General features: G+C 36.9%; 1 protein-coding gene across 6 annotated transcripts in view; it reads right to left on the bottom strand.

The window, feature by feature from the left end:
• Positions 1–16,946, bottom strand: part of Mipol1 (mirror-image polydactyly 1) — a 303,018-nt gene that overhangs the window by 97,336 nt on the left and 188,736 nt on the right. For all 6 annotated transcript variants that reach the window (XM_028869753.2, XM_028869747.2, XM_028869751.2 and 3 more), the window contains one exon: positions 4,049–4,143. In XM_028869753.2, coding sequence (XP_028725586.1) covers positions 4,049–4,143 — 95 coding nt within the window. The remainder of the gene's footprint in view (positions 1–4,048; positions 4,144–16,946) is intronic.

Raw genomic sequence — 16,946 nt, 5'->3', positions numbered from 1 at the left:
GACAGGCTGGGCTGCTAACTCTGTAGGAGGGAAGAAACAGAATCGGCAAAGCAGCCCACGAGTATTGTCCTTGCGAACAGCTGGAAGGTGACTCACTTCCAAAGATGTTACTGCTGCTTATCTCCTATATAAAAGTATCTGAAGTGGGAAGGCAAAGACAGCAGCTGAGCTGTGAGAAGCTCATTCATGGAGACAAATCTCAACTGTGAGGTCCAGCTGACTGCCTCAGTTTGCCCAGTATTTCTGCTGGGTGTTTGGAGGCCCCCAGTCTGATTGCTCTCTCAGCCAGGCTACCCCAGTCATCACTGCTGAATGTGGTAAATTCCGATTTGATAATATGTTGCTACTACCTGCTGCTTCAATGATGCTTACTATTTATCCCTTTACTTTTGATCGCTATATATGTAATAAACTTACTAATTCCAGACAGAAATCATAGCTCACATAGAACATTCTCTAGACTGGCCTTGCAGAACACATGGTCCAATCTGCTATCAATCAAACATCACAGAGCAATGACAGTTCAGTATGACCACAGTCAAAGACTAAAGGCAGAAATGGTTTCCTTAGGTAATGACTTGATAGCTTTGGAACTGCAGTCCACTCATGCTGTACTGGGTGAGAAGCAGCCTTTCCCCAGGCAGAGCTGATATGAAGTTACTGAGAATGCCCAGAAGACATTTGTGCAGCTGTTTACTCTTCACCTGTTCTAGCTGGACCTGCATGCACCACAGGTAAATCGCCATGCTCCCAGATGCTCACTCAGTTCCAGCTGTTGCAACATCAATACTCTACACTTTTAGTGCTCTCTATCCAGAAGGTATCATGTACCTTGAGATCTATTGCTGCTCTCACAGTCTGTGTTCATATCCTCCATCTTCTGGGCTAGCCTCATCTACTCAAGTTCCAGATCCTGTAGTTCCTTCTGTAGAGCCTTTCCCTCCTAACCTATGATAATGTGGTCTCTAGACAGTCTGAATTATCTATTCTGGAACAGTGAGTTGGGCATCCAGATGTTTTAACATACTGTTTATATACTCATCAGTCAGCAGGTGGTCCATATCTTTATGTACAGAGAAAATGCCTAACATGTCTGCAGAGCTCTCTGGATACTTCAGTGTTCCCATGGAGGCAACTTCACCAAGCAGGATAAAGTTGTTAGCACTTCCATTGGGCATCCTGGCATTGCCAGAAGCTTTCCGTGATATGTCATTGGTGTGGAGAGGCCACTGTTCTTGGGTTCTCCTGGCACCCACAGACTGAGCTATTTTGATGGATTGTTCAGGGGCTGGCTGTAGCACTGGCACATGAAGTAAACAGAAGACATCATAGAGATCTTCACTCTTGAGTCTGAAGTCTCAGTATTTTCTGGCTTCCCAGTTGCTTCTCATTTGACACCTTTTCTTCCTAGCATAGTGATACTTTTAGAAGTCACATCCTAACTTCTATTTATATGAATTTGTCTATTTTTTAGGTATCTTTTAAAAAAAATTTATAATTAATTTAATTTTACATATCAGCCACAGATTCCTCTGTCCTCCCTTCTCTCACCCCCACCCCGCCCTCCCCCCTAATCCACCCCCGATTTCCATCTCCTCCAGGGCAAGGACTCCCCTGGGGATTCAGCTCAGCCTGGTAGAGTCAGTAGAGGCAGGTCCAGTCCCCTCCTCCCTTCACCCAGGCTGAGCAAAGTGTCCCAGCATAGGCCCTAGGTTCCAAAAAGCCAGCTCATGCGCTAAGGACAGGCCTGGGGGCCTCCTAAATAGTTTAAGCTAATCAATTGTCTCACTTATCCAGAGGGCCTGATCCAGTTCCATGGGGACTCCTCAGCTATTGGTTCATAGTTCATGTGTTTCCACTAGTTTGGCTATTTGTCCCTGTGCTTTTTCCAATCATGGTCTCAATATCTCTTGCTCATACAGTCCCTCCTCTCTCTCACCAATTGGACTCCTGGAGCTCCGCCTGGAGCTTGGCGGTGGATCTTTGCATCTGCTTCCATCAGTCACTGGATGAGCGTTCTATCATGACAGTTAGGGTGTGTCTTTAAGGTAGTAACTGTTAACTCTGTTTAGAAGAGCTTACATGACTCTTAGACTTGGTAGAGTCTAAGATGGTTCTTTTAAACGCTGATCTAGTCCTTTTTACTTTCTGTTTGTCTGTGTGTCTGTGTGTGTGCCTGCAATGATGCACTTGCACAGTTGTGCCGGTGACCTGGGAGCTCAGAAGAGGATGTCACAGTGTTTGGAACTGGAGTTACAGGCCGTTGTAAGTTGTTCATTGTGGGTACTAGAAACTAAACCAGGGTTTATTATTGACTAGCTAAATTGATTCCAATGATAGCTACAGTTAAGAAAGTACAAACCCATACAAACACTGTAATATTCATTTTGCTATTCAAACAACAAAAAAATGGGATAGCAAGGTTTTTTGTTTTTTGTTTTTTTTACCATTAGGGTTTGTCTACCTGTACATACACTCTCCCTAGACACTGACCACAAGTGGAGAAGCAAATTAACCGCCCCCACACATGTGGCATCTTACAAATGTGGTACTTTTCTGTAGGTGCTGAAAAAAAGTACTATAAACCGGATGGTTATGGACACAAGAAGACTGAAATCACATGTCATGTGGGCTATTCTCTCTGTGCCAACTGTTCATCTTCCCAGACAAACTTAGTGTTTGCATTTTGGTGGCAATCTTTTGCATCATTTCTGTTACATGGCTGTCCTCTGCCTGTGTATCTTCACGATGTATTTCCTCAGTGTCTACCAGACTCAGTATATAAGTTTCCTCTTTCCTATAAAAATGCCTGTCATAGTGGATTAAGGCTCACCCAAATGACCACATTTTGACTAGTTTCCCTCCGTAATGACCACATTTCAAATAAGCTCACATTAAGAAGTTATGAAAGTTCAGCCTAGTTTTACAATTCAAACACAAAAATAACCAGCTAATGCAGATGTCATTGATACTTCTTCAAAGCAGGGTTTCTCCACCCCCCCCCCCGGGAAGATATTAGAATTCTGTTTACATGAACTGTCAATGCAGGTAACAAACACAATGCTTGAGACATCTGTGCTGTCAAAAATGACTGGTGTTTTATTCCCTAGCACTTGCAATTATATCCAGGTAGCACCCATGAACATTATTAATAAGAAGTTGCAGTTATTAATATATGCACTGCTAGGTTTGCTGCTACTTCATACATTAGTAATAAAGCGTATATATCATGATGCAATATTTTTATAATAGCAATTAATTAAAACTTATTTTGATTTAATTATATTTTAGGCATTTAACAATGTTAGTCTGAGAAAAATCCAATTAAAGTTTAACCCAGAGCCTCAATGGCTTTTCACACTTCAGACTTAAGGTAACTTTAGACTTAGCAGTCAAGAATTAAACAGGACATTATACATCAAACAATTTCTTTTACCACTGTCCATCATGAAAATACAGTATTTTAGATTTAACTCAAAATATTTCTCTCATATACCCCACAGAAACCTGAAACAAAGTATCATAAAACAATTATTTATCCTTAAAATATAGTATACTTTATTTATAACTAGTTCTAGAATAGAAATGAAATAATTTTGTTAAGCATTTTTAGTGACATTTCCATAGAAATTTCTCATGGCGTATCGTAAAAAGTGAAAGCTCATATTATATACATACATTTTGTATACATACATGTCTATCTACTTATATATCTATTTACACACATGCATGCACACATACCCATATATATGCACACACATAATTTTAGAGGTGACATTTAGATGAGCAAATACTTCAACTAACCAGGCTTTACTTAGACAACTGATTATTTAATGAGTTATGTAAATTTAATAGTATAAACTGAAATGTTACCAAATGTAGGAATGAAAGGTAAAAAATAAATATTCTAGGTAATTTAAATGCTATAAAATGCTTTAAATCCCCAGAGTTTAATCTAATTGAGAAGTTTCTTCAGCCACAATTACAGTATCAGGTACAGGAGTTTCTCAAACAATATTTACTTGAACTGAAGTATAAAATGTTTTACCTGTAGTAAACTCGTAATGTCTGTATTTCTTCTTCCAGCCTTTTGTACTGTTCAACTGCAGTTTCTCTGGCTTGCTGCATTGACAGTAATTTTGCCTGCAAATATTAGTTTTGGCATGTTAAAACACAGGATGAAGTGTGAATATGAGTTAAGTCCTTGTTAGTTTAAAATTCTAGCCATATTTTTAGCAATCACAGTTCTCCACAAAAATAGTAGAAATATATGGGTAATACATATACTAAAGATAAAATTTAGTAAATGCTTAGTAAACTTGGCTAGTTACTAAGCTTCAATCTTATTTTATCTGTATTATCAGATATGCCCTTCTGCAATGTTTAACTTTAGACACAGAATTGAGAATGTGGAACATGGGTTCAGAGAAGTGTCTAGAGTAGAGATAAGCACAATGGGCATTTCAGATACAAATTTAATGTGACTCCAATGCCTGATCTCACTAGATTTTCTTTTAACTTTATTAACAGTAAAACTCAGAAAATTCTAAGTATGTTGTCAAGCCATCTTTAATACACAAAACTATGACCTGATTCTTACAGATATAAGTTAACCTTTTCAATTCCTTTTCTTCAAGGGAAAATTTTTCCCTAAAAAGTAGATTGATGGCAGCTTTCATAGCTAGATATACTTTGCTCAAGGATATTATCTTAACATATAGGCAACTAAGTCTACAAAATATTAAATTGAGTTTATTCTAACTGATAAACCATCATCATCATACATCTTAGCAGGATCAGTGGCGTTTTCATGTATGCATATCTTGTGCGATGTTTGGAACAAGGTAAACTTTTCTATATCTTTTAGATTTATAAGTATTTTGTGGCATAAACTTTTAAGGTATTTTCTCCTAGCTTTTTTCAGTGAATTGTTATCTGTATTTTTATTTTGGTAGGGTTCAAAGTTGTAATTTTAAAATAATTTTCCATCTTCCCACCATCATTTCCACAAGTTTTAAGAAATGTTAAAAAGAGTTTAACATTACTTTAAAAATAAGGTATTAGTAAGTCAAGTTTTAGTATTATTTATTCAAAGTTCAATTTGCATGAAAATACTATGTTTCAGTTTAAATAGTCTTTGACAGTGAACATGCAATTGTTTCAAACCTTGAAAACTACACTGTCAATAATAAAAGTAATTTAAATTCTGGAGTTTTAGCATTTTGTTGAATGCATATGATTCAGTGGAATTAGTTTCTTGCATAAGAATGCAGTAAATAAGAAAAATAATAAAAACACAATTATGAGAAAATTAATTAGTGTAATGAAAATGAACACTGGATAATATAACTTTTCTATTTTAATAATGGAAAATTATAAAAGCATGCAGCAGTCTGGATATTTGCATATAAGCTTAGGAACAAGATATTAGTTTGTTTTCTATCTGGGCTAAAGAATTCTAACAGATTTATTCTGTAATTAAATTTAAGAAGTTTGAATGGTTGTTTTAGCCTTATGTATTCCATAACTATAGGGAAGATATCCCTGCAAACTAGGAAAAAACATTCAAAATAAACTCATTTCTGTTTAAAAAATTTTGTTTTTACTTATATCCTTATATATATGTTTTACCATTTATATTTTTGTACCTTTTCTACTTATAGTCTTATTTTTAGGTCAAATTTCATGAAAGTGAAACATATGACATCAAGTAAGAATACACACAGATTTTAGCAATTAGGATTATGAGTTATAATTTCCAGAAAGTTAAACTCAATGATTTCAAACATATTATACGTGTTTTTATGAGGCAGAGTAAGAACTCTTGGTAAGGTTGTTCTGTAACACATAGTGCAGCCCGTGTCTTGAACTTGAGGCAATCTTCTCTTCAGTTTTTCCATGCTGCCACTACAGGCATGAGCCACCACATCTGGTCGCTTTTGTAAACTCTGACCAATATATGTGGTCATGTGACCAGCATCACACTCAATATATAAAGTATTCCCATTACCTCCAAATGTCTCATTGCACACCAATGCGGTCACTAGCCTCCTTTTATACTTAGCCTCTGTCCCTATATCTTTGCCTTCTTAGATTATATAAAAGACATATAGCCATTAATTCTAGCTTATTTTACTTAATATACTTTGAGATTAATCTACATTATTGCATGTTCCAGTAGTTCATTCCTTTATAATCAGTGAACAATGCTACACCAAGAACCATGATGTGACTATCTATTCACCAACTGATTGATGTTTTACTTTTGTTTTAGAAGTCATTAATACAACCGCTCTAAATATCTGCATATATGTCATTTTTCTTGAGTAACTGCCTAGAAGCAGAATTTCTGGGTCCTATGGTGTGTATATTTATATAATCTGTGAAGAAATCACAACACTTGGTGATTTCACTGAAACAATCTTAGAAGGATGTTAGCTGTTAAATTCCTGTTATGGGATGAGATGGTGCCAAGTGTTGGAAGACACTATGCAGTCTATCCTTTCAAACTATCTATAGGATAATCCCCCTTATTTCCAGAGGAAACAATGAATCAAATCATCATTAGGTAACAGAATTACTGACAACCAGATTCATCATAATGCATTTTCCACATTGTGTCCCTTTATAATACCTGACATAATAATAATAAAGATTGGTAGCCTAGTGCTAATGTATATACCTGTTTTGGGTGCTGTGGTTGAAACAGGACAGCCATTTACTATATTAGAAAAGAAATACACTGTTTTAGTAAGTCTTTTCTAGCAATTTAGAATGGTAGACAAAGGCAGGATTATACTGTTCACAGAACTGAACAATATTTACTGTTGCTATTGTGGATAACAATCTTTATCTTACTTTAAAATCTTTTTATGTTTGGTTTCAATGTGTTTTTAATAGTTATAGTCTGAAATAGTTCAGCCTTCCTTTGGTATTACCAAGATCATTAATGCAAACCTCTTTTCATGACAGAGCAGAGGCAGTTGATTGTCTTCATGATATCTACTAAATAAAGGAGTATGATGTACAAATTAAATTGAGTCAGGATGCAGATTTGGGAAGCATCTGAGAGGTAACACAGTCCTCTGTTTTCATGATAAGGAAATTGTTGCTATTGCAAACATTTGGAACTTGTCCAAGGTTTCACAGCTAATTAAAAAGAAAGCTGAAACTAGAATACAAATATTCATAAAGCATTGTTTATTTTACATTACAAGACCACATTTTAATATGACATAATTTAAGAGTATGTTAATTTTTAAAATAATCATTTTTACAGAATAACCATAAATATACTGAACTCTGTTATAACTATGAAAATATCTCAAGACATCTTCTCGTGTGTCTTTAAAGATGAGTCTAGATGACTGTTCAAGCAATGACTATAGTCAGCTAGGATTTGAGCTCTCAAACTTGCAAGCAGATTAAAAACTTAGTAGATAACATGTAACTAAAATGCTGGCAAAAAATAGCCTAAAAATTAAAAACCTTTATCAAAATGATAAAACTGAGACTTCATTTACATCTCTCTCTCTTTCTCTCCCTTTCAGATACAGAATTTGTTTGCTCACTACATTGTGTAATGCTCTTTAGAGCATTTTTAGTGGTTATATTTTACCCTCATGTCATGCCTTTTGATTTACCAAAATGGAGACAACTGAGTCAGTCCTTCATGTAAAGAGAATAATATATGCACTGTTCAATGATCTATGAGGTGATCTGACATCAGAGAGAAAATAGGCAATTGTGGTAGAAACAGAAACTATAGTATTAATAACTGAAGTTGATTCTTGAGCTGGAAGCACAATTCATAGAACTGAGATAGAAAATCTAGAGAAGGGTATGCTAGAAGCACAGCCTGGTAAGGTCTGTGGAACCAGGGACCTGGGAGGCATCCTGGCTCCCTACTTGCAAGCTGTCTCAGTAGGCAACCTAATATTCCACTTTTTTCACCTCAAGGTGCTAATACTAATAAAATATAATAAAACCAATGAAATACATAAACTAGTAGCCAGCACATAGAAAATGCTTTAATGATCTATCATTGAATAAATAGTAGGAAAAAAAGTCAAATCACGAACTTGGTGAGTTAGGTGTTGAGTAGGTAGTAAATATCCACTAGACAGATGAAGAAAATAAATTTTCAGCATCACTCTGTTTTATAAGCTTAACATCTTTTGACTTAGACCAAAAGATGTTATGTCTCTGTGAAGCTGTTTGAGTTTTCTTATGATCTGAATTATCTCTACCAAGAAAACCACTGTGGACCAAGATCATACATACACACCATTTATTAATTATGTGCAATATATTAAGAATTTTAAAGAAGAAAAAGACAGCCTTGCTTTCTCAGGCACATTTTGCTCTATCCCCTTTCTTGGCTATACAGATTCTGTGCAGTGCACAGGACTCAATATTATGAAGTTTATAAAAGACTTAAAGTATAAGATGTTATTGAATTTGACATGGTAGGAAATTGAATGCTTTTGTTGAAGGGATAAATGTTATTTCTATTATTTTGGAAGTGAGGAAAATAAGAGAGAATAGCATTATTAACTGTGTGGATACTTTAGTAACAAGAAAAAGGATATAGAAAGAAATCCAAGTTTTCCAAATCATCATAATATGTTATAATTTTATACATACCCACAACAAAATGAAAATACTGCACAGCAAACAATGTTCTATGAAGTCATTTACTTATTTCTTATAATGCACCATAATGGTAGCTTCTATTACCATTTCACAAATGAGAAGATTGCTATGTAACTTACAGAATGTCAGCTGGCTACTAAGTGGTGGAACAAGAATATGAATTCAGTATTCTGTGGCGATTATTGTGTACCCCAATAAAGCTTGCCAGAGGATAAGAGGACAGAGCCAGCCACTAGATTAGAAACAGAGCCAGACAGTGGTGGCATATACCTTTAATCCTAGTACTTGGGAAGTACACATGCCTTAAATGGTTGGGCAGAGAAAGGCATATAAGGCCTGAAGAAACAGGAACTAGAAGCCTTTTCGGCTGAAGAAGCTCATTTGGCTAGAGGCCTATCGGCTGAGGCTTTTTCAGGCTGAGGAGTTTGGTGAGGTAATAGGTAGTGGCTGTGGCCTGCTCTGCTTCTCCGATCTTTCAGCTTTTACCCCAATATCTGGCTCTGTTTATTTATTTATTTATTTATTTATTTATTTATTTATTTATTTATTTATTTATTTTTTAATTAAAAGACCATCTTAGATTCAAACAACAGTACTCTGGGTTCCAAAGTCCCCTACTCCTCTTAACCACTATGCTCTAAACATTAGGCAAAATTTGGTGCTTTAAAAATCAGGTGTTTAAATGCATAGTTGTGGAGATCAAGCCCATAAATACATCTGTAGACGAATTTCTAAACAGTTTTATTAAATAAGAAACACAGAGCCAAATACAGAGGTGCAAGCCATAGAGACCAGAGCAATAGCCGCCAACTAACCTTAGCTCACCACCTCACCATAGCTTCCCAAGAAAGTGTCTTCCTGTTTAACCTGAGCCTTTATTGCCTTCCTGTTCTGCCTTCTCATTGGCTCTAAGCCCAGCCACCTCACTTCCTCGTCACTGCCTGTCCACACAGACCTCCAGGTCTCTATGGTTGGTACTGGGATTAAAGGCATGGTCACCACGATTGCCTGTGTCCTTGAACACACAGAGACTCTGCCTGCCATGTGATCAGATTAAGGGCGTGGGCTACTCCCGCCTGACTTGTGTTTATGGCTGACTATGATCTCTGGTCCCTAGGCAAGCTTTGTTTATTAACATACAAATAAAATATCACCACATATATCTACAAAGGCACTCCTGAAACTAACACTCAGGGAACATTGTGGAAGGGCCGAAAAGAGGAAAAGAACCAGAGGACCAGGGAGTTTTCTGTGAGATTGTCTCCTAGATATGTCAGAAGCGATACACATAAAGTCTCCCCAACATGACTGCCCATATGTGAACTGAACAAGGTGACAGCCATGGGCATGCCAATGGGGAACCAGGAAAATCCCAAGAGGCCTCAACCCCGCAGCAACAACTACAGGCAACTAAGGAGTGCTGAGAGTGGGAGGTGGTCTTACACAGGGAAGCCCGAACCAACTGGTTATCAACACCCAACGGTCAGCTCTGAAAAATACACACAAGTAGTGTTATACAGACTGAGCAGGTTATCACGGTATCTTTAGGAACGCATATGCATATACATAAATGCATATAACAACAAATAATGAAAAAGAGGCCATGAATTTGAAAGAGCTGTAAGGAGGGGTATATGGGAGCGTTTGGAAGAAAGAAAGGTGGAAATGATATTATTATAATCTCAAAAATAAAATAATTAAAATATGATCTTAATGATAATAAATTATATGACATAAGCGTACCTAAAGAAAGTGGAATACTTGAACAAGATTATAAGGCATTTGTGATTTTTTTTTATTCTTAAGGAACTTTTTTATTCATTTTACATACCAACCACAGATCCCCCTCTCTTCCCTCTTCCTGCCTCTCTAGCCTATCCCCCATACCCCCAAATCATCCCCCATTCCCTCTTCCAACAAGGTATGGCCTCCCACAGGAAGTCAGCACAGCCTGGTACATTCAGCAGAGGCAGGTCCAAGCCCCTCCCCCTACATCAAGGCTGTGCAAGGTGTCCCACCATAGGTAGTGGGCTCCAAAAAGGCAGTTCATGCACCAGAGATGGATTGTGATCCTATTGCCAGGGAGGCCCTTTACGCAGATCAAGCTACACAATTGTCTCACTGATGCAGAGGGCCTAGTCTAGTCCCATGGAGGCTCCTCAGCTGTTGGTCTAAAGTTCATGAGTTCCCATTAGTTGGGTTTAGTTGTCTCTGTAGGTTTCCCCATCATGATCTTGATGCCCCTTGCTCATACAATCCCTCTTCTCACTCTTCAACTGGACTCCTGGAGCTCCGCTTGGTACTTGGCTGTGGATCGCTGCATCTGTTGCCGTCAGTTACTGGATGAAGGCTCTATGATGACAGTTAGGGTACTCACTGATCTGATTACTGGGGTAGATCAGTTCAGGCACACTCTCCACTACTGCTAGTAGTCTAAGCTGGGGTCATCTTTGTGGATTCCTGGGAACTTCCCTAGCACCAGGTTTCTCCCTATCCCCATGATGTCTCCCTCTATCAAGGTATCTTTTTCATTTGAAGGTATTTCTTCCACTCCATCCCTGTTCCAGCTCGACCATCTCATTCCCTTATGTTCTCAATCCCCATCCCCTACCCTCTATTGCCCCCCCCTCATTCCCAGTTTACTCATGGAGATCTCATCTACTTCTTTCCTTTTCCCAGGGCAATTCATGTGTCCCTCTTAGGGTCCTCCTTGTTAGCTAGCTTCTCTGGAGCTGTAGGTTGTAGTCTGGTAATCCTTTGATTTACATCTAGTATCCACTTATGAGTGAGTACATACCATGTTTGTCTTTCTGAGTCTGGTTTACCTCATTCAGGATGATATTTTCTAGTTCTATCCATTTGTCTGCAAATTTCATGATGTCATTGTTTTTCTCTGCTGAGTAGTACTCCATTGTGTATATGTACCACATTTTCTTTATCCATTCTTCTTTATCCAGTTGAGGGGCATCTAGGTTATTTTAATTCACTTAACATTAGCCCACTCTACTTCCATCCATGTCTTCAGAGATCACAGGAACATATGACTGAGTAGTATTCCATTATGTATATTTACCACTTTTTATTTATTCACTCATTGGCTGATAGATATTACACATGTTTTCATGTCTTAGCTATTGCGGGTAATATCACAAAGGTGTGGGAGTGCAGATGTCTGTGACACAATGACTTCATTCCCTTTGGATACACACCCAGAAGACTGCTAGATCATGTGGCAGTTTTGTTTTTAAACTATGAGGAACCTCTACCCTGTATTTTGCACCAGTTACACTGATTTATAGTCCTGTCAGCAGTGTTCAAAGTACTTTTTCTACACACCCTTAGTGCTCATCATCCTCTGCATTTTGGATAACGTATTCTCAGCATGTATCTGATCACCAGTGATGTTGAACATCTACTGCTGATGCTTGTCTTCACTGCCAATATCTATTGCCTACTTTCCTATCAGGCTGTTTTATTAAGTGGAGTTTATTATATTTCAGATATTATTCACTTGTTCAGATGTGTAGTTTGCCTTTTAGTTTTAGTGTGGGAATTTTGTTTTTAAGCTATAAGAAATTTAAAACGTTTTGTTTTTAACCACGTATGTGCATGTTAATTCATCCTGTGAAGGGTATGTCTCTTCCTTGTATCTTTTAGATTTAATGAATCCTACTTCACGAAATACTAATTCTGGCCTTATGTTTGTTGATAATTAGACATTAGCTACATGTTTGGCCCCTGAGGCTTCTTGGCTATCCTTCTAAAAGTTATTCTTACTGACATGTACAAAATTACTGAAAATTCAGTTTCACATATAATCTAGTTATCATTTAATATGATTTGATATATAACTTGTTTACCACTCTAGTTGGTGGCATGACAGTGTGGCACTAAAAATGGCGCAGACTAAAGTCTCATGCAATAGCCAACTTTATTTGGAGTATCAGACAATTTATACTCTGAGGGTTAAGAAGAGTCACCTGAGTAAATTGTACAATCATAAGGACAAGCCACACATGACAAAAACATGTTTTTCCATAGAGGCATATAAACAAATAACAGTAGCCAGTTGAAATGAATAATCTAAAATGAACTCACTCCTATCTACTACACCTGGGAGAGACACAAAAGCACATGCCAAGAACAATTCCATGTTTTTTGAGGAAACTGAGGTCACAAGACATTTGTCTTATTGGAGTGTTCTCACAAGCACTCAAAATTCTCACAGGACTCCATTCTTAGACTGTGTTCTGACAATGATCCTCAGTGAATGTCTATTAAATAAATGAATTTTGTTCTAACCACAGCACCTATTCTTGAGGTTAATTTCCTCAAGAAAAGAATAGAATAGTGTTTTTTTAAAAAAAGCATGAGCCAGAGTGTGGGTTCCTAGGCTGGGAGTGTAGCTTAGTGGTAGAGTGAATGCTTAGCATGTAGGTTCCCAACAAAGCCTATTGTCTTCTCTCATGTCAGGATACATTCCTTTCACTAAGCTCTGGGGTGCCACCTAAGAACATGAGCACACAGAGAAAATTAAAGTCTTATTTAAACTCAAGAAGCAAACATTTCCCCAAATGACAATGTAGTCTCTTCTACATTTCAGTCATAAACATTTCTCTACATGTAGTACCTTTCTATTTAGTTAGACACTTAACCAGTAGAATTTTGTTTATTTGTTCAGGATCGTGTATGTTTTTGCATTACATCTCTTATACACTTCATCACCTGAACACCTGCTGAACTAAAATAGTCTTGCCAGCAAAAAAAAAAAAAAAAAATTGAAATTATGCAATCTGCAATTCAGTCCATGGCAAGCACCTGGGTAGAATTTCTTTTATACTTTTCAACACCAATTACTGAACAGCCTGCATAGAAATATTGCCAACTGAAAAAGCTATAGAAGCAGGGGTAACCAGGTGAACATGACTATCACCTTAGCTCAGGACCTTCCAGATTCTTACAATAAGAATCATAATCACTGTCGTGTAACTCACCAGAACATTCTCAAATTCACAAAGGGGTTGAAGGGAAAAATCAACCTGATTATGTGATTGTGTGATCTCTAATAAATATATACCTCATATTATTCAGACAGCTTATATATATGTATATATATTATGCATTACAGTTAAACATAAAATGGCTACTAAATTTTTGATATATAATTAATAAAAATTATAAAATATAAATATAAAGCTCTATTGTCAAGGCTATATTAACTCTATATTGTACTGAACCAAACCACAATTAAGGGTATTAAAGCATTAAGGTAACATACATTAATTTATAGTCCTTTTGTCTGTGAAATAGTTTTATTCTGGTGTTAAGGTCCAAGCCTACAAATCTTCTAGTCACTCATTGTAACGAACAACAAGACATCCCCAAAGCTTTCTGATTTCAATACAACTTAAAAAAAAAAATCAACTCATATTTTAAAGAATAGTAGGTAAAGCAAGATTTTGCAGATAAACTAATAGGTTTTCTTTCTAACTTCAAGTTGACATAAAGGTATTAAACTAAGTAAGCTGATGTTTTTAGGAGATAGCAACTTGTAGAGAAGGAGAGAGGGCTCGCTGCAGCTGACCTTATGCTAGTCAACATGTGCAATAGTTTAAAGAGAAATTCAGCATCTCAGTATGGAAATTGCTTTGGAGTTGTGCATGTGAAGGCAGAAAAGAATTCTATCTCTCCCCGTCTCCTTTTGGATGCTCACACAGCAGCACAGCCCAGGGCACGCTGCTGCGGATTTTAACTGTTCTATGGAACTACTCAAAATGCTTTTGATCCATTTTATCTTCTAAGTTAGCAAAGAAATGTTGCAATAAGAAACACCAACAAAGATCTGGAAAAGTTAAGCTCTGGATTACCATATTGTGTGCTCCTGCCATTCAATGCTTCATACAAAGGCAGTGGTGTTCAAAGTAAGAAAAAAAAATGTAAGAAGAGAAAAAAGGGAAACTGGTCTCAGAAAGTGCAAAGCACCAAGTAAATAATATTCTTCTACATCACTTCTTTTTCACAGATTGGATGTTAAAAGAGTTGCAGCAATTAGGCTTTTGTTAATTACCAGCTGTTGAAACAGATGTGTTGACGATCCTTATTAGTTAACAGCTGGGTGAGAAGAACAATTGATGCCCCCTAAAACCAACAGCCAGCTGCTCTTCAGTAATTATCTTCAATTAATAATACAGGTGATAACAGCAAAAAGCTCCCGTCTCTCTCTTTCAATAACTTTTGCAGATTCAATAACCGTGGCTTTATCATTACACAGTAATAGATAATACATTTATTACAATAAGTTAAGGTCGATATATTGGAGTTGCATTAACTCCACGGTAGTTTCCATTATGCAATTTCTGTAGAAGGAATCAGACAAGTGCTAAAAGTAGAAAGCAGACATTCTGTAGGCTTTTATTTATCATATTTCAAATGTCACTGCCAACTTACTTCTCCAGCACTAACAATAATAGCTAAGCACTTAAGTTCTTTGAAAAAGAGAAGCATAGCTAAAATCTGTTCTTTTTGATTTGCAGGTGTTTTCACCATCATGTTTTATATTCAGTTTCCTGAAGCAATATATTTCCTCTTGGTACGCCTAAATATCAGTGTGTTGTTCCCTGGCTTATATTTCCTAGGTGACTGGTAGAAGCAGTTTTACCAAACTGAAGATTTTATCTCAGAGCAGTAAACACCTCATGTATACAAAGCGATCAGAAAAACAAACAAGCAAGCAAGAAACCAAGAAACACACTTCAGTTTTGTAGACATCACCTTATGACATATAACATCCCAGTTTCTAATTGTAATATGAAAAGAAACATACCAATAAGTTACACCAGTAATATCACAATGATTATATAATTTACAACTACACTTTCTATTTCCTGCATTTTAGATGTTTATATTAAAACCTCACTTACTAGAAATGTAAGGCAATGATGTAAAGAAGCCAGGCAAACCATCTCAGTGCTATGAAGGTGTCTACACGAATTTACAACCATATCTATTCACTAATTAGAGACCACTTAAAGACACTGCCTTTCTGAAAACGAGGATTAGAGCTGGCTGAACACCCCTCTTTCACAAGCCTCCCTTGTGGCTCTCTTGGGTCATCACAAGCAGCTTGTTCTTCCAGAATTAAATAGAAAAGCCTGCTGATTATCAGTCCTGAGTGCCCCAGTTAGGCATCAGGACGATTAATAGAGACAGAAACTTTAAATAACATGTAAATAAATCATTCTAGCACAAGTGGCTGTACCAAAAAAAGTGAACAAGGACAAACTTTCTGAAGTAATATTATTTAGGCTGTCACCACTTGGGTTACATGGATGTCTGCCATAAAAATCATTATATAAAAACTCTCACCACATTCTATATAATTGTGGCTCCTAAAGTGAAATTGTAATACTTGTATAATTACAAATAGAGAGAAGTGGACATAGAAAAAGTTATCAATTTCTGTAAAAGTAACTTTGCAGAATACTCAATAATAAGTTTCTGTAATTAAAGGGAATCACCTAATATGTGGAAGCTAATAAAATACATTACTAGAAAAGCAAACTATTAATTTTGCTTAAAAATCTCTATTATTTTACTATTTTTCAGTTCTAAGTAAAGAGCTAATTTCTCCGCACGGTAGCAGGCAGAACAGCTCGGTGTTTTCTGCCCTGACACTGGGTAGCCAACGCTTTCCTTCCCATTGGCCAGAATACTGCAGCAGAACCCAGGTGAAGGAGCAGCCAGCCATGCCTCTCTAGTTTGTGGATGAACAGGTGTGGTCACCACTCATCAAACCCTCACTCCAACCATGAAGAGCTTCTCCTGGAGTAGAGTGTGGCACTCATCATATTCCAGATGATTCACTGAGCAGTAAAACAGTGAAACCTACTCTGAAGCCACAGTTCCTAAGTCCACTCCTGTTTAAAATCACCCGGAAGTATATGCCCTTTCTTGTCTACTAAACATGGACATCAGTACATATGTAGCAAACATCTGGCTATGACATGATTGTTCTAAAGGCTTCTTCTTAAAAAAAAAAAAAAAAAAGGATTAGGTCTAACGCAGACCAGTACCCAGGTATTCCTAGGTGCTTTTCATAACAATTTCAATGTTTTTCAGCATAAGAATTTAACTGCATGCTTTACCATCCTGAGATGGTCACCTGTATTTTCTCATTCATAATATACATCCCAAATGCTCAGCATGCCTTTCCCAACTTGGCTCACTGTCAAACTCATAAACGTCTCATTGCTAGGTCTCACACACCTTTTTTTCAACGCATCACCTTCTGC

The sequence above is a fragment of the Peromyscus leucopus genome, chromosome 14 (genome assembly GCF_004664715.2).
Source record: "Peromyscus leucopus breed LL Stock chromosome 14, UCI_PerLeu_2.1, whole genome shotgun sequence".
Taxonomy (NCBI): Eukaryota; Metazoa; Chordata; class Mammalia; order Rodentia; family Cricetidae; genus Peromyscus; species Peromyscus leucopus.
This window is presented reverse-complemented; position numbering and strand designations above follow the sequence as displayed.